At 45.9% G+C, this 23,724-nt stretch overlaps 1 protein-coding gene across 4 annotated transcripts in view; it reads left to right on the top strand.

Annotated features, from left to right (window-relative positions):
- Positions 1-23,724, top strand: part of LOC134984768 (zinc finger protein ZFP2-like) — a 54,218-nt gene that overhangs the window by 25,175 nt on the left and 5,319 nt on the right. For all 4 annotated transcript variants that reach the window (XM_063950259.1, XM_063950260.1, XM_063950261.1 and 1 more), the window contains 4 exons: positions 3,054-3,245; positions 3,632-3,749; positions 3,829-3,926; positions 4,024-4,561. In XM_063950259.1, the coding sequence (XP_063806329.1) occupies positions 3,054-3,245; positions 3,632-3,749; positions 3,829-3,926; positions 4,024-4,561 (946 nt within the window). The remainder of the gene's footprint in view (positions 1-3,053; positions 3,246-3,631; positions 3,750-3,828; positions 3,927-4,023; positions 4,562-23,724) is intronic.

The raw sequence follows: 23,724 nt of genomic DNA on the forward strand, positions 1-23,724 counted from the left end.
GAGCTTAGGGTAACAAGTTTTACTTAATTGATATTAAGCTCAGAGGAGCTTAGGGTAACACATTTTCACAGATTGGTTCAAATTATAAAGTTCTATCGGTTATGGTGTCAACTATTTAGTTGACAGTAAGGTTATGGGTCAACAGTGTTGTTGTCCGTTATGTTATGGTTATGGTGTCAACTGTTTAGTTGACAATAAGGTTATGGGTCAACTTTGTTGTTGTCCGTTATGTTATAGGTATTCTCCATTGTCAACCTCTCTATATCCTGTTCGCTCAGTAAAAAACACTGACAAAGTACACTGAGGTACTCGGGGATATGGAGGGGGGGAGAGTCCTAAATTTGAATATTCAGTGCCTTTGTTCGGCTACGCCCGTCCATATCCCAAGAGTACTCCAGTGCCCCCTATGGATTCAAAGAAAAGGATTTACCTGGTAAGTACCAAAATCCTATTATCTATAGTAATAATACAGTGACATTACTGGGGAGGTGAGGGGATCTGGGAGCGTCACTTTGACATAGCATATTTATAGTAAAAATTCAGGGACGTGACTAGGGAGGTGAGGGGATCTGGGAGAATCACAGTGATGTCACTTTTATCTATAGTAATCAGGCACATGATTGGGGAGTTGAGGGTGTCTGTGACTGTCACAGTGACATCACTTATATCTAAAGTAATAACACAGGGACATGACTGGGAAGGTGAGGCGATCTGGGAGCGTCACTGTGACATCACATCTATCGTACTAATACAGGGACATGACTGGGGAGGTGAGGGGTTCTGGGAGCACTACAGTGACATCACTTTTATCTATAGTAATAATACTGGGACATGACTGGGGAGGTGGGATCTGGGAGCGTCACAGTGACATCACTAATATCTGTAATCATAAGAGAGGGACGTGACTTGGGAGATGAGGGAATCTGGGAGCGTCACAGTGACCTAACTTTTATCTATAGTAATAATACAGGGACATTAATGGGGAGGTGAGGGAATATGGTAGTGTAACTGTAACATCACTTATTTTTAGTAATAATACAGGGACATGACTGGGGAGGGTGAGGGGATCTGGGAGTGTCACAGTTACATCACTTATATCTATAGTAATAATACAGGGACATGACTGGGGAGGTGAGGGGATCTGGGAGTGTCACAGTTACATCACTTATATCTATAGTAATAATACAGGGACATGACTGGGGAGGTGAGGGGATCTGAGAGTGTCACAGTGACTCACATCTATAGTAATAATACAGGGACATGACTGGGGAGTTGAGGGGATCTGGGATTGTCACTGTGACATCACTTATATCTATTGTAATAATACGAGACCATGACTGGGGAGGTGAGGGGATCTGGGAGCGTCACTGTGAAGTCACATATCTATAGTAATAATACAGGGACATGACTGGGGAGGTGAGAGGATCTTGGAGAGGGGCAATGATGTCACATATCTATAGTAATAATACAAGGACATGACTGGGGAGGTAAGGTGATCTGGGAGTGGCACAGTGATGTCACTTATATCTATTGTAATAATACAGAGACGACTGGGGAGGTGAGGGGATCTGGAAGCGTCACTGTGAAGTCATATATCTATAGTAATAATACAAGGACATGACTGGGGAGGTGAGGAGATCTGGGAGTGTCACAATGACCTCACTTATATCTGTAGCAATAATACAGAGATGTGACTGGGTGGGGTGAGGGGATCTGAGAGTGTCACAGTAATGTCCCTTTTATCTATAGTAATAATAGAGGGATATGACTGGGGAGGTGAGGGAATCTGTGAGTGTCACAGTGACATCACTTATATCTATAGTAATAATTCAGAAACATGACTGGGGAGGTGAGGGGATCTGGGAGCTATACAGTGACATTACTTTTATCTATAGTAGTAATACAGGGACATGACTAAGAAGGTGAAGGGATCCGAGAGCATTACAGTGACGTCACTAATATCTATAGTCATAATACAGGGACATGACTGGGGAGGTGAAGGAATTTTGGAGCTTCATAGTGACGTCACTCATATCTATAGAAATAATACAGGGACATGACTGGGGAGGTATGGGGATCTGGGAGCATCACTGTGACATCACTTATATCTATAGTAATAATACAGGGACATTAATGGGGAGGTGAGGGAATATGGTAGCGTAACTGTAACATCACTTGTTTTTAGTAATAGTACAGGGACATGACTGGGGAGGGTGAGGGGATCTGGGAGTGTCACAGTGACATCACTTATATCTAGTAATAATACAGGGACATGAATGGGGATGTGAGGGAGTGTAGTAGCATAACTGTAACATCACTTATTTTTAGTAATACAGGGACATGACTGGGGAGGTGAGGGGATCTGGGAGGGTCACTGTGACTCACATCTATAGTAATAATACAGGGACGTGACTGGGGAGTTGAGGGGATCTGGGATTGTCACTGTGACATCACATATCTATTGTAATAATATGAGAACATGACTGGGGAGGTAAGGGGATCTGGTAGAGGCGCAATGATGTCACATATCTATAGTTATAATACAAGGACATGACTGGGGAGGTAAGGTGATCTAGGAGCGTCACAGTGACGTCACTCACATCTATAGTAATAATACAGAGACGTGACTGGGGAGGTGAGGGGATCTGGGAGCGTCACAGTAATGTCACTTTTATCTATAGTAATAATACAGGGATATGACTGGGGAGGTGAGGGAATCTGTGAGTGTCACAGTGACATCACTTATATCAATAGTATTAATACAGGGACATGACTGGGGAGGTGAGGGGATCTGGGAGCGTCAATGTGACATCACATATCTATAGTAGTAATACAGGGACATGACTGAGAAGGTTAGAGGATCCGAGAGCATTTCAGTGACGTCACTAATATCTAAAGTCATAATACAGGGACATGACTGGGGAGGTGAGATGATTTAGAAGCGTCACTGAAGTCACTTATATCTATAGTAATAACAAAGGGACATGACTGGGGAGGTGAGGGGGGGTCTGGGAGTGTATATATTGATATTTGATATCTCCTCCATTACTCAGGATTACACAGTAGTGAAGAAGACATCCAATGAGTGTGAGATACTCAACAGCCATCCCCGTGTGTCAGGAGGACTGAGTAGAAGCCAGAGCCCCATCCCAGTGCCTCCACCTGACTCACTAATACATGAGAGACCCAATGACCAAAAGATCCTGGAGCTCACCAACAAGATCATTCAGCTGCTGACTGGAGAGGTGACTGCTGGGAATGGGGCATTATACAGTAACACCAGGTGATGTGTCTGGGTGATGACTGGAGAGGTGGCTGCTGGGAATGGGGCATTATACAGTAACACCAGAGGAAGTGTCTGGGTGATAACTGGAGAGGTGACTGCTGGGAATGGGACATTATACAGTAACACTAGGGGATGTGTGTGGGTGATGACTGGAGAGGTGACTGCTGGGAATGGTACATTATACAGTAACACCAGGGGACTTATCTGGGTGATGACTGGAGAGGTGACTGCTGGGAATGAGGCATTATACAGTAACACCAGGGGATGTGTCTTGGTGATGACTGTGTCACTCTGTGTCAGGTTCCTATAAGGTGTCAGGATGTCACTGTCTATGTCTCCATGCAGGAGGGGGAGTATATAGAGGAACACATGGGTCTGTACAAGGACGTGATGATGGAGAATCACCGGCCCCTCACATCTCTGGATAAGAGGAGACTGTCATGTATTGTACAGGGGAGAGCAGGTATGGGGCCCCCTATATACACACATCATCTGATAATCACATATATACACTGTACTAAGTCACTATGTGTCTCCTTCAGAAGGATCCAGTAACAGAGATCCCCCAGGGAGATGTCCCCATCCTCTGTATTCCCAGGATTGTACAGAGGAGAATCACAGGACCCCACAGGAGGATCAGGTAGGTGGGCTCTAGGGTCTCCCCAATAAACCAAAGTGACTGTCACTATATTTGTGTAGAGGAGCTGTGTGTCATTATATTTGTCTTGTTTACATAGGATGAAGCCCAATTAAATAATATTAAAATCAAAGATACAGAGGGAGAAGAAGAGACGTATGTGACTGATAAGGAGGCAGAAGATATAGAGGGAGAAGAAGAGACGCATGTGACTGATATAAAGGCAGAAGATGTAGAGGGAGAAGAAGAGACGTATGTGACTGATATGAAGGCAGAAGATATAGCGGGAGAAGAAGAGACGTATGTGACTGATATGAAGGCAGAAGATATAGCGGGAGAAGAAGAGACGTATGTGACTGATATAAAGGCAGAAGATATAGATATAGAAGGAGAAGAAGAGACGTACATTACTGATATGAAGGCAGAAGAAGAGACGTGTGTAACTGATATAAAGGCAGAAGGTATAGATGGAGAAGAAGAGACATATGTGACTGATATGAAGGCAGAAGATATAGATGGAGAAAAAGAGACATATGTGACTGATATAAAGGCAGAAGATATAGAGGGAGAAGAAGAGACATATGTGAGGGGTGATCAGCAGTGTAAGGAGGAGGAGATCCCTACAGATATCAGCACAGGTGAGTAATAAACACTTATTACAGAAAAGAGTCACATATTCTCCTTCCTCAGTCACTACAGCAATCTCTTATCCTACACCCTCCTCTGTCAGTACAAACTAATGAGGAATTTGTTTTTTTCCCAGTATGGAGTCAGGAGCCATCACCTCTATTATACTCCTGCTCTCCCCCCTCACATCATGTCACTGTGTGTTACCAGCCCAGAGATCTGACCATTCTCTTCCCCACACTCTCTGGGGTATATTGTACATCAGTAGCCATCAGCCCCTATTATACTCCTGCTCTCCTCCTCACATCATGTCACTGTGTGTTACCAGCCCAGATATATGACCAGTCTCCTCCCCACACTCTATGGCAGCCATTCCCAACCACGGTCCTCAACAGTGCAGGTTTTAGTGATATCCAGGCTTCAGCACAGACGGTTAAATCAAAATAACTGAGGTACTAATTAAGTCACCTGTGTTCAAACCTGGATATCACTAAAACCAGGACTGTTAGTGTGCCTTGAGGACCGAGGTTGGGAAACACTGCTCTATGGTGTATCTCATACATCAGAAGACTTCAGACCCTATTATACTCCAACTCTCCCCTTCACATCATGTCACTGTGTGTTACCAGCCCTGAGATCTGACCAGTCTCCTCCCCACACTCTCTGGTGTATCTCATACATCAGGAGCCTTCAACCCCTATTCTACTCCTGCTCTCCCCTCACATCATGTCACTGTGTGTTACCATCCCAGAGATCTGACCAGTCTCCTCCCCACACTCTCTGGTGTATCTCATACATCAGGAGCCTTCAACCCCTATTATACTCCTGTTCTCCCCTTCACATCATGTCACTGTGTTACCAGCCCAGAGATCTGACCAGTCTCCTCCCCACACTCTCTGGTGTATCTCATACATCAGGAGCCTTCAACCCCTATTATACTCCTGCTCTCCCCTTCACATCATGTCACTGTGTTACCAGCCCAGAGATCTGACCAGTCTCCTCCTCACACTCTCTGGTGTATCTCATACATCAGGAGCCTTCAACCCCTATTCTACTCCTGCTCTCCCCTCACATCATGTCACTGTGTGTTACCAGCCCAGAGATCTGACCAGTCTCTTCCCCACACTCTCTGGTGTATCTCATACATCAGGAGCCTTCAACCCCTATTATACTCCTGTTCTCCCCTTCACATCATGTCACTGTGTTACCAGCCCAGAGATCTGACCAGTCTCCTCCCCACACTCTCTGGTGTATCTCATACATCAGGAGCCTTCAACCCCTATTATACTCCTGCTCTCCCCTTCACATCATGTCACTGTGTTACCAGCCCAGAGATCTGACCAGTCTCCTCCCCACACTCTCTGGTGTATCTCATACATCAGGAGCCATCAGCCCCTATTATACTCCTGCTCTCCCTCTCTCATCATGTCACTGTGTGTTACCAGCCCAGAGATCTGACCAGTCTCCTCCCCACACTCTCTGGTGTATCTCATACATCAGGAGCCATCAGCCCCTATTATACTCCTGCTCTCCCCCTTACATCATGTCACTGTGTGTTACCAGCCCAGAGATCTGACCAGTCTCCTCCCCACACTGGCCGGTCAGTACATTTTTACAATAATTAATGCATGCATATATCAAATGTAGCATAAATTGTAACAAATTGCTTCCTCTCTGTTCAATCACTTTAAGCAATAAAATTATAATATAATCTGATATATCTGATAATTATACAGACTGGATAATGCGCTCAGAAGTTTTTCCTTTGAGATTATATATCAGTCATTTTTGGTGAAGAAGATAATGATGGTAAGATATATTTCTCACTTCAGGTGCAGGTAATTATGCTGTGAATAACTGCAACCTGTAATTGAGCCGATGCTCTCACTGAAAATGTGTCTGGCCAGACATAAATACAATGCGGTCTCACCACTCCTGTGCGTGGGTACTTTCACCTGGAATGTCCTCCCGGCTGCTGGTGCTCTCAACCTTTTATTGTGCAGTCATCTCTGGGGGATCGTATAAGCGGTGAAGAATTCCAATCGCATCTTAATGGAGTGTAGGATTTTGCTGAAAAGACCTCCGGACAGCAGTATAACAGTCTGAATGAGTGGTAACCACTCATTCAGACTGTTATACTGCTGTCCGGAGGTCTTTTCAGCAAAATCCTACACTCCATTAAGATGCGATTGGAATTCTTCACCGCTTATACGATCCCCCAGAGATGACTGCACAATAAAAGGTTGAGAGCACCAGCAGCCGGGAGGACATTCCAGGTGAAAGTACCCACGCACAGGAGTGGTGAGACCGCATTGTATTTATGTCTGGCCAGACACATTTTCAGTGAGAGCATCGGCTCAATTACAGGTTGCAGTTATTCACAGCATAATTACCTGCACCTGAAGTGAGAAATATATCTTACCATCATTATCTTCTTCACCAAAAATGACTGATATATAATCTCAAAGGAAAAACTTCTGAGCGCATTATCCAGTCTGTATAATTATCAGATATATCAGATTATATTATAATTTTATTGCTTAAAGTGATTGAACAGAGAGGAAGCAATTTGTTACAATTTATGCTACATTTGATATATGCATGCATTAATTATTGTAAAAATGTACTGACCGGCCGGTGGTATAAATTGCACAGTTTGTTTAAATATATATATTTTTATTCTTATATGTGTTTTAATAAATAGAATCTTATTAATTCTAATCTATATGCGCTGCAACTTTTCTTTCTTGCTTGTTTGATTTTTAATCTAATAGGGGTGAGTAGCCCTATGTTGCTGGCAGCATATTGATTAGGAGTGACAGAGCGCCAGATTCAGCATTTTGTTGTTTGGTCCTCCCCACACTCTCTGGTGTATCTCATACATCAGGAGCCATCAGCCCCTATTATACTCCTGCTCTCCCCCTTACATCATGTCACTGTGTGTTACCAGCCCAGAGATCTGACCAGTCTCCTCCCCACACTCTCTGGTGTATCTCATACATCAGGAGCCATCAGCCCTTATTATACTCCTGCTCTCCCCTCACATCATGTCACTGTGTGTTACCAGCCCAGAGATCTGACCAGTCTCCTCCCCACACTCTCTGGTGTATCTCATACATCAGGAGCCATCAGCCCCTATTATACTCCTGCTCTCCCCCTTACATCATGTCACTGTGTGTTACCAGCCCAGAGATCTGACCAGTCTCCTCCCCACACTCTCTGGTGTATCTCATACATCAGGAGCCATCAGCCCCTATTATACTCCTGCTCTCCCCCTTACATCATGTCACTGTGTGTTACCAGCCCAGAGATCTGACCAGTCTCCTCCCCACACTCTCTGGTGTATCTCATACATCAGTAGCCATCAGCCCCTATTATACTCCTGCTCCCCCCTCACATCATGTCACTGTATGTCACCAGCCCAGAGATCTGACCAGTCTCCTCCCCACACTCTCTGGTGTATCTCATACATCAGGATACATCATCCCCTATTATACTCCTGCTCTCCCCCTCACATCATGTCACTGTATGTCACCAGCCCAGAGATCTGACCAGTCTCCTCCCCACACTCTGGTGTATCTCATACATCAGGAGCCATCAGCCTCTATTATACTCCTGCTCTCCCCCTCACATCATGTCACTGTGTGTTACTAGCCCAGATATCTGACCAGTCTCCTCCCCACACTCTTTGGTATATCTCATACATCAGGAGCCATCAGCCCATATTAATCCCATGGTCTTCTTATCATGTCACTGAGGTCAGGTAGGATTTGTTTTCTGTAACTAACATGGTGTTGAGTCTCGGCAATAAGAAGGCAAGCGGAGAACTGAGCTCTCTGCCCTAGAACGCCAGTCTCCTTTTTCGAGTAGGCCGTGAAATTGTTCTTCAGCACATGGATGAGTAATGCATAATAGGAGGTCACTGGATTCAGTGGACCATGCTTTAATTAAGAATTGGAACCTCTTAATAGTTCTTATTTTCTAAAGCAGAGTAATGGGAAGTGTATGTGACAGGATGGTCTTCATTCCTTAATATAGGTACTCCATTCCTAGTATGTCTGCAAGAAGAGACCTCATAGATAGAAAAGTTCATCCTTCATGAGCAAACAGATTGATTATGGGGAGTGATATTCTGTACAGATGTCCTGGAGAAGGTATCTAGACAATCCCTGTTATACAGAGTGGAGATCATGTAAAGAGGGATAGACACCTTGATAGAAGAATGGTCTGGTTACGCCCCTTGGCTAGAGGATCGGTCCGGTTTTGCCCCTGCGCTAGAGGATCGTTCCGGTATTGCCCCTGCGCTAGAGTATCGGTCCGGTTTTGCCCTTGGCTAGAGGAACAGTCCGGTTTTGCCCCTGGCTAGAAGAACGGTCCGGTCAGGCCCCTGGGCAGCTGTTGATCACTAAAAAAGCCTAGTTATTCTCCCATTTATAGCGGATCTTTCTTCTGGAGAAAAATGAAATGATACTAAAATTCTCAGGTGAAAATGACTGTGTATTCTCATTATCTGTAACGTCCGCAATTTAAAGACCTAAGAAACTGTAGGTTAGTAAGACATTACAACAGGAGACTACGTAGAAAGCCCTTTCGAATGTGTTCTTCTAGCACCACACAACTGCACAGTACGCAGACATTTGGCCGCTTTATCAGAAATCAGTGAGAAATGGATAAAGTATTGAATTTCATCAGTATTCAAAGGGAAAAGTCTTTATACAGGACTCCATCAATCCTAGATTAGAGTTAAAGTCTATGCACGGTTGTCAACTGAATAAGTCTTCTCTACATCCTACAGATCAGAAAGGCTGAAAAATACTCTCTCTAATATCCATTAAGGGATATTGGGGAATTAGTACGATGGGGTATAGATGGGGTCCAAAGGAGCCAGTGCACTTTACATTTCTTCCACTGGGTGTGCTGGCTCCTCCCCTCTATGCCCCCTCATACAGGCAGTTTAGAAACATGTGCCCTCAGGAGAGGATGCCGCTCTGAGCTCCAGAGGATTTTCTTCCGTTTTATTTTGAACTTTGTTATTTTCGGGATGCTGTTTGGGCGTCAGTATACCTGCACCGTGTGAGTTGGGGGGGGGTTTTCCAGTCTCTTCAGGCGTCAGAGCTGCCTCCCCGCTGCAGGACACTGTCCTGAGAGGTTGTTGGTACCGCAGGGCATTGCGCCTTGTTGGTCGCAATTGCAGAATGCCGCACACCCCTAACGTAGCCTGAAGGTCAGAAGAGTGGTGAGTACAAACTGGGGGCCCTGCTAGGGGGGGTCCCCTGGTTCTTGGTGCGGCGCTATGGCAGGGGCGGCATACGGGACCCTCCCTTAGGGGGACCCGCTATAGCCCCCCTGTGTACACTGGCAGGGGTGGTGAAAACTAGCATTCAATGTGATGTTTCACACTTATAAGGAGACTTTGCCAATATAAATATCTACACAGCTCCGGCGCCATTACACGGTTCGGAGCTACCCCAGAGCGGGACCAGCAGCATTTTGGCACCTTCCTCTGCTCACTGCTGCAGCAGCAAGGACACACAGCTCCTCCAGACACGGCAGGATATGCAGGACACCTGTACAGGGGTGTAAATATGGGGGAGAGCCGCTATTATTACACAATTAGAGTCCTGAAAAGGACAAGAACTCCGGTGTTCACCGTGATATAAACACAGCCTGCAATCTTACTGAGACTGACAGGCTTGGGAGTGCTGTCCCTCTCACTCTCTGTCTCCTTCTCACATACAGTAAGGGCAGGCTTGCTATGTAATAACATGTGTGTGTGTGTGTGTGTGTGTGTGTTGTCTACTCTAAACATGGTAAAACACCAATTATATAGTGTATGTCACACCAGATTCTCTCCCTCTATAGATGGTTCCCTATCATGTGAACAATGCAGTCAGTCTTCCCAAGTTAGTGAGGAGACTGGGGGGGGGAAGGACAGGCGTCATCCTGGCTCGGTGCCATAAAGACTATGATGGCAGACATGTCATCTCAGCTTACTGCTAATACTCAGAAGACAACTGCAGCAGGCTGTAACAGACCTGATGCAAATACCCCCATCCCCCCCCTCCCTAATTCAGGGCCACATAAACGTGGGCTGCCTGAGTTACTCAGAATCTGAGGAAGTGGTACAGGAGGAGGGGGAGGAATTAGATCCTACTACTGAGGCTTCTACTTCTGCACATGGTATTGAACCCCTCATTGCTATCAGGAATGTATTAAAAATCCCTTTGGATGATGCTGCAGTACCGCAGTTGTTTTTCCTAGCACAGAAAAAGCTCAGTGTCACCTTCCCTGATTCTCCGGAACTAGATTACATATTTAAGAAAGCCTGGAAAAACCCTGATAAAAATAAAAAATATCAGGTTACAAAATGGTTTTTGCACACTTCCCCATTTACACCTGAAGGTAGGAAGAATTGGGAAGAACCCCCAGCTGTAGACATATCAGTCTCCCGTTTCTTAAAAAAGGTGGTACTACCAGCATCTGGCTCCTTTACATTATAGAATCCTGGGGATAGGAAAATAGAGACTACACTAAAGTCTACTTACACAGCGGCTGGTGTATCACAAAGACCCGTGCTTGTGGGTTCCTGGATGACACATGCCAGTCATACATGGGCAACTCAAATTCAAGAGGGCCTTGCGGGGGATATGTCCCTGGTCACTACGGTGACTCTCATAAAACACATTCAAGACACTGCAGGCATCCTGTGTGACTCTCTCAAGGAGATAGGCGCTATTAATACTAGGACTACTGCATGGCAGTGTCAGCGCGCAGAGCTTTGTGGCTGCGTCACTGGATAGTGGATGCAGATTCCAAGCACAGTGTGGAGTCTCTTCCTTAGGGGAGTTGGATACATGGATTTCTAAGGTTACTGCAGGAAAATCCGCATTTCTCTTTTCTGGGGACGTCTAACCAGTCCTTTTGGACAACAAGGTTTAGATCAAGAATCAGAGGTGCCTGCACTGCAGCGAGAAGCACCAGAAGTAAGGCAAGAAAACCAGCCGCTGCATGTTCTCAGGAATAAAGCACCAGTTCAGCTTCCACGAAGGCCTCAGCATGACCCCCCACCGCCCCCCCACACACACACATCGAGGGGATCTCGATGTGGGAGCTCGACTGCATCACTTCAGCCGCAACTGGGAAAGCTCCTACCAGGATACCTGGGTACAGGACCTCATTTCTCAGGGCTACAAGCTGGAGTTCAGCAGCGCTCCTCCCCAACAATTTTTCAAATCAAGCTTACCAGTTTTGGAGGATACATGAGTTACGCTGCAACAGGCCATCCTAAAGTTGGTCCAGTCCCAAGTCATTGTTCCAGTGCCACTACAACAACAAGGAAAGGGTTACTACTCCATCCTGTTTGTGGTACCAAAACCGGACGGTTCGGTAAGGCCCATTCTGAATCTAAAATCCTTGAACTCTTACCTAAAGGTTTTCAAGTTCAAGATGGAATCCTTGCAAGCAGTGATTGCTGGTCTGGAAGAATGGGAGTTCATGGTCTTGCTGGATATAAAGGTCGATTATCTCCATATCCTGATTTGGCCACCTCATCGGGCCTACCTGCGGTTTGCCCTGCTGAACGATCACTACCAGTTCCAGGCACTACCCTTCGGCCTGTCCACAGCTCCGAGGGTCTTCACGAAGGTGATGGTGGAGATGATGTTCCACTCCGAATCCAGGGTGTCAATATTGTCCCTTACCTGGATGATCTCTTGATAAAAGTGACATCCAGGGAACTTCTAGTACTCAATATAGACCGCACTATTCAGCTTCTGCTATAACATGTATGGATCCTCAATTTACAGATGTCCCACCTGGAGCTTACTCAGTGGCTTCTATTCCTGGGAATGTTTCTGGATACTGTGGCCATCCAGTACGGAAAGTTCCATGCCAGAACATTTCAATTGGATCTCCTGAGCAAGTGATCCGGATCACATCTTCAGATGCATTGGATAATACGTCTGTCACCTCAGGCCAGGATCTCCCTCTTGTGGTGGCTACAGTCCTCAAACCTGCTGGAAGGTTGAAGTTTTGGGACTCAGGATTGGATTCTCCTCATGACAGATGAGTCTGAGAGGATGGGGAGCTGTCACCCAAGGGGCTCAGTTCCAGGGCAAGTGATCAGCCCACGAAGCTTTACTTCTAATCAACATTATGGAACGTCAGGTGATCTACAATTCTCTACTTCTGGCCTCTCCTCTGCTTAGGAATCGAGCGATCCAGGTTCAGTCGGACAACGCCATGGCGGTGGCTTACATAAATCGCCAAGGAGGGACAAAAAGCAGAGCCTGCATGCGAGAAGTGTCAAAGATACTCCTCTGGGAAGAAAGAAATGCAATGTCCGTCATCTTCAATCTGGGGGTGGACTACAGGGAAGCGGACTTCATGAGTCGTCATGATCTCCACCCCTCCCAGGGTGATTCCATCAACAGGTGTTTTAACAGATAATTTGTCAGCGTCCGGAATCTTACCGGTATGCTGGGGCCGCGGGGCTGGCTTCCTTGGCCTTGTGCGGGCAGCAGCGGAGGTGGGCTGCTGCGCCGGATCCGTGGGCAGTAGTAGCGGCGGTGAGGGGGTCCGCTCGTGGCGGCGGGATGCCCTTGCTGAGCCGTTGCTAGGAGACCAGGGGCAGTGAGCAATGTGGCTTTGCAAAAAGGTGTGCATTACTGGGGGCTGCCATGTTGGAGACCAAGTTTTAAGCATAGTTCCTGTTTCTTCCAGCCAATCCAGGGGAAGCTCTCCCTATAAAAGGGGGCTGATTTAGGACAGGGACGCCAGTGCTTCAAGTTACAACCCTGTTGTAGGTGCTTTAGCCTGTGCTCCCAGGATTCCTGCTGTATTCTGGTTACTCCTGATCCTGCTTGGTCGGTTCTCTGTTGCTGCTGCAGCCCTGCCGTTTCTAGCATGCTACTGCCTGTGGAAGCGCTCCTGGAAAACCCGGTCCAGTAAGACTCTTTGGGCACAGTCGGCCCGGATCTTCTGCCTCATCTTTCAAGCCACACTCCACAGATCTTTCACCAGCCACGCCTTTGTACCACCGACTATAGCCTGCAGATTACCTGTTAGGGTCTCCTGCCCTGTGCTGCCACGTCGTCATGGCAACCGGGAGACAAGTGCTAGCGGAGTAACCTGAGCGCAGCTGATACTCCGGTTCGGGTCTTTTGCTGTGCAGTGGTTATAGGCTCTGTGCACGGCAGGGGATCCGGTGCTGGTTTTTGTGCTCACAGTCTGTGAGGTCTGAGTGGGGCGTGGACAGCACCTGCTTTATAAGGCCTCTTCTCAGGGTAAGCAGATGCTGCTGAATCTTTGTTGGTTAGTCAATTCATGAAAGTTAGCCAGTACTGTGTAGCTTTGAATTTGTTTGTTGCTTACTGCAAATAGGCCTGGGGATTTGGTATTACACTCTGCCAATCCAGACCTAGCAGTAAGACTGGAGTCAGTCGTTTAGCTTGCTGGGGTTCTGTTACTACTCTGTGAACTTAGCAAGTTTGCGGCTGTATTCTAAGACTTGCCTGTCTAATCCTGTCTCACTGTGCTAGGTGTCAGGGGTCAGTTTAGTGGCAGTAAGCTGAACCTGTGCACTGCAAGTGAGAATTAGGATTGTGGAGACTCTCCTTGTGTCTATCATTCCATCTCTGACCAAGGAGTTTACTGCCACACCCGTTGGTAACCCTTTAGGGTTTTGCTGTTGCCCTTAGCAACAGCATTTCGGGTTCTCTACGTATTAAAACACAACATCTTGCTTTTCCCATCTGAGCAGTTCTAATACAAGGGAGATACCCAGTTCCTTAGCCTCTGGGCTTCTCTGTTCACTTTGTGTGTATTTTGTTACCCTATCACCTTCTGTGTACGTTATGTCATATTCCCCAGTCTGTCTGTGAGTCCATTTGTTTTGCATAACAGTTCAAACACCAGTACATTCCTGCAGGCACTGGAGTGCATAACAGTTCTGACACCAGTACTTTCCTGCAGGCACTGGTGTGCATAACATTACCTTCAGCCTCGTTTTCCAAACCAGAGTCCACAATCCTCGTCTCCAGCCACGGCTTCAACCACCATCCACAGTTCCACAGTTTATCATCTACAGTCTCGTCTTTCAAATCACAGTCCACAGTTCTTCGCCCCCAGCCATGTCTTTAACCATTGTGCACCAGCCGCTGTTCTTTACCTCAGCCCTGTACATAATAAATACTTTCCATTGACTCTCAAACCCCGCCTACGTTCTTCATTGCTCCGTGTCCCATGCGAAGAAACTATATCCAGCCCCCTCATCTGGTTCATTCACAGCCTGCTACCTTCTCGGGCAAATCTCAGCTGCCGGATCCTCAAACTTTGCTAGACGTGACATAATTGACCTGTGGGGCTGCCCACAGATAGACATAATGGCTTCTCGACTCAACAAGAAGCTTCGCTGGTATTGCTCAAGAACCAGGAACCCTCAGGCGAGGGCAATAGATTCGCCGACGTCCCCTTGGCCTTACTGGATGGTCTACCTGTTTCCTCGATTCCATTGCTCCCGAGGGTGCTAAAGCGATTCAGAAATCAAGGAGTCTAGGCAATTCTGATTGCCCTGGATTGGCCTCGGAGGACATGGTAAGCAGATCTTCTGAACATGTCCGTCGCAGACTCTTGGCCTCTGCCAATGAGAAGATATCTTCTGCAACAAGGACCGTTCATCTACCCGATCTTACGGCAACTTTGTTTGACGGCATGGAGGTTGAGTGGAACATCCTAGCTCACAAAGGCTTTTCCAAAAAGATTTTTGCAACCATGGTTCAGGCCAGAAAGCCTGTGACGTCAAAACACTATCATCATATCTGGAGGAGATATCTTTTGGTATGAGGAACGCACGTATCCACCTGCAGAATTCTTGTGTTTCCTGCAGACTGGAGTGAATAAGGGCTTATGTCTGGGTTCCATTAAGGTGCATATTTCAGCTCTCTCAATGTTCTTTCAGAAGAAGTTTACAGTGTTGCCAGAAGTTCAGACCTTAGGGGTAATTTTGAGTTGATCGCAGCTGGAATTTTGTTAGCAGTTGGGCAAAACCATGTGCACTGCAGGGGAGTCAGATATAACATGTGCAGAGAGAGAGAGATTTCTAAAAGTGTTGGTTTCTGAGTTAATTACCTTACACAGCTTTGTGTCGTCTGCAAAGATTGACACTGTGTTTTCCAGGCCTATTCCTAGATCATTGATAAATATAATGAACATCAGTGGGCCAAGAACAGACCCTTGTGGTATTCCACTGACTACTGATGCCCAGCTGGAGAACATCCCATTGACCACTACTTGTTGTTCCCTGTTGTCCAACCAATTACCTATTCAAGTACAAATAATATTTCCTAGGCCAAGTTCCCTTAATTTGTGGACCAGTCTCCTATGTGGCACTGTATCGAAGGCTTTTGCAAAATCTAAGTAAACCACGTCCACTGCTTTTCCAGGGTCCAGATTCTCGCTCACTTCCTCAATGAAGCTAATTAAGTTGGTTTGACATGACCTGTTCCTTACAAACCCATGTTGACTTTTAGTAATAAACTTAGTTGCATGTAGGTGCTCCTCTATGCTATCCCTCAAAATGCCTTCTAATATTTTACCCACTATAGAGGTTAAACTAACTGGTCTATAGTTTCCAGGATTATTTTTAGTTCCCTTTTTAAATAAAGGCACTACCTCAGCTATACGCCAATCCTTTGGTACCATGCCTGATCTAATCGAACTATTGAAAATCGGGTATAGGGGTTTAGCTAGCTGTGTCCTAAGCTCCATAATAACCCTCGGATGCAAACCGTCTGGGCCTGGTGATTTATTAATCTTTATTTTGCTTATTCTCTCCAGGACTACTTCCTCACTTAAACAGGTATCTAGCCAAGAGTCATTACATTCACTGTCGTTAAGCAATACTGTCACCTGTGCATCCTCCATGGTGAATACTGACGAAAAAAAATTGTTCAATATTTCAGCTTTTAATTTGTCATCGTTTGTCAAGGATCCCAATTCATCCTCTAATGGGCCCACGTTCTCCTTCTTCAACCTTTTACTGTTTATATATTTATAAAACTTTTTAGGATTGATTTTACTCTATAGCGATTTGCTTTTCATTAGCAATTTTAGCTGCTCTTATTACTTTTTTGCTTATTTTATTGCATTCCTTGTAAAACTGGAATGACTCCTCCCCACCATTAGATTTAAATGTTTTAAAAGCACGCCTCTTATTAGCCATTGCTTCTTTGACCTCCTTATTAAGCCACATTTGTTTGTGCTTAATACTCCTGCGTTTACTGCTCATTGGAATGAATTTGTGACTATTGCTTTCAAGCAACCCTTTTAAAGTATCCCACATTTCCGAAGTGTCCTTGCCATGAAACAACTCATCCCAGTCAATGCTGTTTAGTGCCCGTCTCGGCATATTAAAGTTAGCTTTTCTGAAGTTTAATGTTTTGGTTGCTCCCTTATAGCTATTTTTCTTGAAACTGATGTCAAAAGTGATCATATAATGATCGCTGTTTCCCAAGGTCTCCACAACTTTAATGTTTGATATAATGTCCACGTTATTATTAATAACTAGGTCCAGAATAGTTTTACCTCTAATTGATTCAGGAATTGATCCTTCAATGTATTTAAAAACCTGTTGCTCCTAGTTTTTAAACATGAATCGTTCCTCCAATTTATATCAGGATAGTTAAAGTCTCCTAACACTAGGATGTCCCCCATTCCTGCTGCTTTTTCTATTTGCTGTAGGAGTTGTTCCTCATCATGTATGCTGATATCCGGTTGCTTGCAACGTGTCAATGACTAGTTTCTTTGCCTCAGTGCCCTCACTTGTGATCTCAACCCATAGCGACTCCACATTATCTCCAATCCCCTTGCAGATAGTATCTATTACGCATGGTTTAAGAGATGGTTTAATGAAGAGACATATCCAACCTCCCCTTTTGGTAGCCCTATCCCTCCTAAAAAGAGAAAAACCCTCCAAAAACGCAACCAGGTCATTGTCACGGCCCCCCCGTCACAACAGGGAGAAGGCTTTTATTCGAGCCACTTCGTGGTCCCGAAGCCGGATGGCTCGGTCAGACCGATCCTAAACCTGCAGTCCCTCAATTTCTATCTAAAAAAGTTCAAATTCAAGATGGAGTCGCTCCGAGCAGTGAGTTCCAGTCTGGAGGAAGGGGATTTTATGGTGTTGGTGGACATAAAGGATGCCTACTTGCATGTTCCCATTTATCCTCCGCATCAGGCTTACCTGAGGTTTGCAATTCAGGATTGTCATTACCAATTTCAGATGTTGCCGTTTGGTCTGTCCACGGCTCCGAGTATTTTTACCAAGGTAATCGCGGAAATGATAGTTCTCCTTCGCAAGCAAAGAGTAACGATTATCCCGTACTTGGATGATCTTCTGATAAAGGCGAGATCCAGGGACCAGTTGGTGCAAAACATTGCACTCTCCCTGACAGTTCTTCAACAACATGGTTGGCTCCTAAAGTTGCCAAAATCACAGTTGATTCCGACGACCTGGCCGACGTTTTTGGGAATGATACTGGACACAGAACTACAGACTTTTTCTTCCAGTGGAGAAGGCTCAGGAAATTCATGGTCTGGTCAAACAAATTCTGAAACCAGCCAGAGTGTCAATCCATCAATGCACTCGCTTGCTGGGGAAGATGGTTGCGGCTTACAAGGCCATTCAGTTTGGCAGATTCCATGCCAGAGTGTCCCAGTGGGACCTGTTGGACAAGTGGTTCGGATCCCACCTACACATGCACCGGAGGATAATCCTGTCTTCCAAGACCAGAATCTCTTTCCTGTGGTGGCTGCACAGCTCTCACCTCCTAGAGGGGCACAGGTTCGGGATCCAGGACTGGATCCTAGTAACCACAGATGCAAGCCTCCGAGGCTGGGGAGCAGTGACACAGGGGGAAAACTTCCAAGGAAGATGGTCAAGTCAGGAGACTTGTCTTCACATAAACGTTCTGGAGTTAAGGGCTATTTACAACGGCCTTCTACAAACGGAACGTCTTCGTCACAATCTGCCTGTACTGATCAAGTCGGACAATATAACAGCAGTAGCATACGTATACCGCCAGGGCGGAACAAAGAGCAGAGCGGCAATGGCAGAAGTTACAAAGATTCTCCGCTAGGCGGAAAAACATACAGTTGCTCTGTTGGCAGTCTTCATACCAGGAGTGGACAACTGGGAAACAGACTTCCTCAGCAGGCATGATCTCCATCCAGGAGAGTGGAGCCTCCATCAGGAGGTCTTCACAGAAGTGACAAGTCTTTGGGGAGTTCCTCAAATAGACATGATGGCGTCTCGTCGCAACAAGAAGCTACAGAGATATTGTTTCAGGTCGAGGGACCCTCAAGCAATGGCAGTGGATGCACTGGTGACACCGTGGGTGTTTCAGTTGGAATATGTATTCCCTCAACTTCCTCTCATTCCAAAAGTTCTAAAGATCATAAGAAGTACAAAGATTCAAGCGATCCTCATTGTCCCAGGCTGGCCAAGGAGGGCTTGGTATCCAGATCTTCAGGAATTACTCGTAGAAGATCCCTGGCCTCTTCCTCTCCGCGAGGACCTGTTACGGCAAGGGCCATGCGTGTATCAAGACTTACTGCGGCTACGTTTGACGGCATGGTGGTTGAACGCAAAATCCTAGCCCGAAAGGGTATTCCCAGTGAAGTCATTCCCACACTTATTCAGGCCAGAAAAGGAGTAACGTTTAAACATTACCACCGTATTTGGAGAAAATATGTTTCTTGGTGTGAATCCAAGAAAGCTCCTACAGAGGGATTTCAGCTAGTATGTTTTCTCCATTTTCTACACGCAGGTGTGGATGCGGGCCTAAAATTGGGCTCAGTAAAGGTACCGATTTCAGCCTTATCGGTTTTCTTTCAGAAACAATTGGCCTCCCTTCCAGAAGTTCAGACCTTCGTGAAGGGTGTGTTGCACATCCAACCTCCATTTGTGCCCCCAGTGGCACCGTGGGATCTTAATGTGGTGTTGCAGTTCCTTCAATAACATTGCTTTGAACCTTTACGTAAGGTGGAATTGAAATTCCTCACTTGGAAAGTGGTCATCCTGTTGGCCTTGGCATCCGCGAGGCGGGTGTCTGAGCGGCCTTGTCTCACAAGAGCCCTTATTTGATCTTTCATGAAGATAGAGCAGAGTTGAGAACTCGTCAATAATTTCTGCCGAAAGTGGTTTCATCTTTCCACATGAACCAAGCTATTGTGGTGCCAGTGGCTACTGACGCCTTATGAGTCAAAGTATCTGGATGTGGTCAGAGCTTTGAAAATTTATGTCGCCAGAACGGCTCAAATCAGGAAAACGGAGGCTCTGTTTGTCCTGTATTCTCCCAACAAGATTGGGTGTCCTACTTCCAGGCAGACTATTGCAGGCTGGATCTGTAATACGATTCAGCAGGCTCATTCTACGGCGGGATTGCCGTTACCAAAATCGGTAAAAGCCCATTTGACTAGGAAGGTGGGCTCATCCTGGGCGGCTGCCCGGGGAGTCTTGGCATTACAACTTTGCCGAGCAGCTACTTGGTCAGGGTCAAACACTTTTGCTAAGTTTTACAAGTTTGATACCTTGGCCGATGATGACCTCCAGTTTGGTCAATCAGTGCTGCAGAGTCATCCGCACTCTCCCGCCGGTACTAGAGCTTTGGTATAACCCCATGGTTCTAATGGTGACCCCAGCATCCTCTAGGACAGGGGTGGGGAACCTTTGGCCCTCCAGCTGTTGTTGAACTACACATAAAAGCATGCCTTGCTACAATTTTGCTATTTGGCCATGCTAAAACTGTTGCAGGGCATGCTGGGATGTGTATTTCAACAACAGCTGGAGGGCCACAGGTTCCCCACCCCTGCTCTAGGACGTATGAGAAAATAGGATTTTAATACCTACCGGTAAATCCTTTTCTCTTAGTCCGTAGAGGATGCTGGGCGCCCATCCCAGTGCGTACTGTATCTGCAGTTATTCATTGTGGTTACACACATGTTGTGTTACAGTTATAGTCGGCATGTTGCTGACGTTGTTCATGCCGTTGGCTTGTGTTCTATGGAATGCCATGTTGTGCGGCTTGTTTGAGGTATGAGCTGGTATGTATCTCACCTTAGTTTAACAATAAATCCTTTCCTCGAAATGTCCATCTCCCTGGGCACAGTTCCTATAACTGGAGTCTGGAGGAGGGGCATAGAGGGAGGAGCCAGTTCACATCCTTTGAAAGTCTTAAAGTGCCCATGTCTCCTGCGGATCCGGTCTATACCCCATGGTTCTAATGGTGACCCCAGCATCCTCTACGGACTAAGAGAAATTATTTCTTGTAGCGTTTGAAAAAACGATTTAAGAAATCGGGGCTGTCTGGCATGAGGGGCATAGAGAGAAGTATGGGGGACATATTTATAATGAATTTTCACAACTAGAATCCAATATCTACCATTGCAATCCACCCACTTGCTTTCCAGGTGAAAGGGGCAGGATCTATTAGAAAGGATCGCTACACCACAGGAGATAGAGCATGTTGGGTAGTTATTGGTAAACTGAGGGGGAGAGTGCAATGGAACATGTGATTCCTGAATGGCTACCACCGCCGCCTTCTCGTCAGCGAAATATGTTATTGGAAGATGTCTCTTATGAGGAGAATTAAGAGACTTACAAACTATGAGGAGAATTAAGAGACTTAAAAACGTCACCGTGATAGAGAGAGATCAGATCATGGTATGAAACATCTAGGATCATCTGTGTAAATTCCAGTAGAGTCTGTAGGGCGTGTGCATACTTCAATCTATCCAATAACAGATAGAAAAGGAAAGAAAAAATGGGAGCCAGAAATAGCGTCCATAAAGGAGCTAGAGATTCCATCACTAGGGTACTGGGACAGAAAGGTAGAAAAAGGTGGCGGTCGGGCCTAAAAGGGGGACCTGCGAACTACCCCAAATAGCCATACGAGAGTGCAAAATCTAGTCATCATAGTAACAATTGTACAAAGAAATACCAAATCTCAATGTAACCAAAGGAGGTAAAGGCCAAGAACATGGCCTGATATCCAATGTAGGTTCTACCAACACCGTTATAAGGGCAACAGGATGTTAGAGGAATCAGTCATGCTTTGCCTGAACACCCAAACATTCTAGAAAGGTATAACAAAACGTAACAGTGGAAAGAATATCAGATCATATAGCAATTATATAGCACAGGAAATAAAGATAAAAATACACGTTTTATACCCAAGAGCAAATAAATATGGGCCAAAAATAGATCCATGCCCAGAGTAACCGAGAGTAACCTCACCGCTGACCACAAAGTTCCCACCATTGGTTACAATGGAGCGCATAGGCGCTACATTGTAACACTGCCGGGTGCTGCCTGTCATACAGTACAGGAGCACACAGCCAATCAGGAGGGTGCCAAACGTGGCGCTCCCTGATTGGCTGATGGAACCTTCTTGGACTTAAGTCAGAGTTGGTTCCAGGCATTCGGGGAAAGGGGTCCCATGTGAAAACATGGGGCCCCTTTCAGTTCGTGGTCGGGTATCCGTTTTTTTATTTTTACAAGTACGTGGATTACAAAAGGATTACAAGCCGAGGAGCCTTCTACACTGGATTTGGTGAGTATAATTTTATCAACAGGTACACCATGGATTCTACTGGAGAAGAGGACCGACCCTCGTGTGAACATAAGGTAAGTATGTGTATATGGTGGTATGCATGTATGTATTAAAGTTATACTTTCAAGGTGTGTGTGTGATGTCTTTATTGGGGTATTTTTTTAGTACTAGTACTACAGGTACCAGTGGGCCCGTTTTTCCGCCGCATGCTGGTACTTGTGGTTCTCCAAGTACCAGCTTGCGGGGGAGGCTTGCTGGGCCTTGTAGTACTGCTACTAAAAACAATATCAAACACTTTTAACAAAGGCTATCAGCCCCCCATCCGCAGCCCTTGGATGGGGGGGACAGCCTCAGGCTTCACCCCTGGCCCTTGGGTGGCCGGGGGGGGGACCCCTTTATTGAAGGGGTCCCCACTCCCCCAGGGTAACCCGGCCAGGGGTGACTAGTTGGATATTTAATGCCACGGCCGCAGGGCACTGTATAAAAGTGACCCCCGGCTGTGGCATTATCTGTCCAGCTAGTGGAGCCCGGTGCTGGTTGCAAAAATACGGGGGACCCCTACTCCTTTTTGTCACCCATATTTTTGGAACCAGGACCAGGCGCAGAGCCCGATGCTGGTTGTTTAAATATGGGGGAACCCCTGTCCATTTTTTCCCCATATTTCTGCAACCAGGATCGGCTCAAAGAGCCCGAGGCTGGTTTGGCTTAGGAGGGGGACCCCACGCAATTTTTTTTCACATTTTAAACTACTTTATAAAATATAAAAAGGTGCACAATGAACCCCAGCACGGATCTCACAGATTCGTCCGTGATTCATTGTGTTAAAGTCGGCAGTGTTTTGCTAATCACTCCCGTAATACACTGTAAAAAATTACGAATGACATCGACAACGGAAAACACGAAAATGCAGAATACGACAGCTTAGTAAATTAGTCGTAATCAATTAAAAAAGTTGCAGTTTTACACTTTCGATGTCATTCGTAATTAATCTCCAACCAAATCGGGAGAATTACGAATGTTAGTAAATATACCCCCATGTCTTCCTGAAGGGTGTCATGTGCTGAAATCAGATCTTTGTGAGACACAACAATCTCTTTCATCTCAGTCTGTACGAGTGCCAATCTCACTGATATCAGACCTCAAAGCTTGAATATTAGAGTTAAGTTCTGAAGTTAGTTCAGTCCTTAAATGTAAATAACATAGAATGTATAGAGCGTAGAGTAACAGGATCCTCTAGAGCAGGGCTGGCCAAACCGGTCCTCGAGATCTACCAACAGTTCATGTTTTCCAGGCCTCCTGGAGATCTGTAGAATTGTCAGTTAGGAATGAATGCAGCACATCTTAATTAGTAATGACTACACCTGTGCACCAGCTAGGTGGTCTGGAAAATGTGTACTGTTGGTAGATCTCGAGGACTGGTTTGGCCAGCCCTGCTCTAGAGTGTCTTAAGGCGTCTTCAGCCATTACAGCTGGGCTGTGCATCTGACAAGAAGAAGCAGATGATGTTGTAGCGGTCTCAGAAGGACCACTTGAATTTGAGATACCAAAGAGATGGACAGGTGGGG

This window comes from Pseudophryne corroboree, assembly GCF_028390025.1.
Source record: "Pseudophryne corroboree isolate aPseCor3 chromosome 3 unlocalized genomic scaffold, aPseCor3.hap2 SUPER_3_unloc_8, whole genome shotgun sequence".
Taxonomy (NCBI): Eukaryota; Metazoa; Chordata; class Amphibia; order Anura; family Myobatrachidae; genus Pseudophryne; species Pseudophryne corroboree.